Consider the following 1,234-nt stretch of genomic DNA (forward strand, 5'->3'; position numbering starts at 1 on the left):
AACGTACATAGTTTACACGCTCAATTCAGCTCAGTGCCACGGACAAGATTTCGGCTATAAGGGAGTGGCCGGGGGTTTTAGCCAATGACACGCAGGTGAGACAATTCGTGGGAACTATCAACTATTGCACGATATTTATGGGACCTGATTTTGCAACGGTTGCCCGACCCCTTGTAAATCTCACTCAGAAAGGTGCCACCTTTCAGTAGGCCGACGGGCATACCCAAGCGGTGCGCAGGTTGAAGCAGCGCCTCATTGATTACACAACCTTGCAGGTTCCCGGCACCTCGAAACCGTTCCAACTGCATGCGGACGTCTCGGGATACGCCGTGGGGGCAGTACTGGAACAAAAAGGACAACCCATAGGTTTCCTGAGCCAGGAAATGACGCCAACACAGGCGAGATATCCCATTTATGATCAGGAGATCCCAGCCCTCGTTTCTGCCCCAATTAAGCTTGCACATCTTCTACGGGTCTCCAAAATAACGGTCTTTACGGGTTCACGAGGCTCCCACGTACCTTCAGCAACTCAAAGCCTCTGGGCGTACTGCCCTTTGGTTTGACTTTCTGGCGGAATTCCCTGATCTCACAATTATCTACGTGCCAGGAGCACGCAACCAAGTAGCTGATGTCCTATTACGTATTCCAGAAACATCCTCTTCACACAGCTCACCACCTCGTCCTCGGGCACCGACAAGGCGGCAAGATATCATCGCGTCTATAGTGCCGGCAGATGACCAGGTAGTTCTTCCCCCAAGAACCAGGTGACGGTAAGCGAACTACCCGGAGCTATCGGGACTCCGAGAGCGGGCTTTCAGCGAACGACGTTTCTCACCACCGTCTCCACCGGTGGCAACCTCACCCCCCTTAAAAACCGACTCAGTTCCCGTCCCCACGCCTCCGGAGGAACCACATCAGGCAGAAGCAACGCCCAGGCAACCGCAACAGCTGCCCCAGCCGCAGCTACCTCCTTCCCTCTCTTTGGATTGGCCAGCCGCATACCCCAGATGCCCAATTTTTGGCATCCCCTATCAAGCAACGGCATCTAGGCAAGGGGAGGTTGTCCAGGTAGAAGTCCAACATCGACGTTACAACTTGCGCTTTATCCCACCATTTTTGCAGATTTGTGTCAACGGCACTTGGCTGATATATGTGCCCCAGTTTCTTGAATTGCTTGCACACGTCCTGTATGGCAATCATGACCATGTTACTGCAGGGCTTCAGGGCCAGAAGA

General features: G+C 53.4%; 1 protein-coding gene across 1 annotated transcript; it reads right to left on the reverse strand.

Annotated features, from left to right (window-relative positions):
* Positions 1-223: 223 nt before the first annotated feature.
* Positions 224-1,000, reverse strand: EMWEY_00060450 (hypothetical protein; the record flags this gene model as incomplete). The annotated part of the gene is made up of 3 exons (XM_013481508.1): positions 224-371; positions 520-633; positions 863-1,000. Coding segments are annotated over 3 exons (400 nt in total), but the record flags the coding sequence as incomplete, so codon positions are not given.
* Positions 1,001-1,234: the final 234 nt, after the last annotated feature.

The sequence above is a fragment of the Eimeria maxima genome, genomic scaffold, assembly GCF_000499605.1.
Source record: "Eimeria maxima Weybridge genomic scaffold, Emw_scaff3476, whole genome shotgun sequence".
Taxonomy (NCBI): Eukaryota; Apicomplexa; class Conoidasida; order Eucoccidiorida; family Eimeriidae; genus Eimeria; species Eimeria maxima.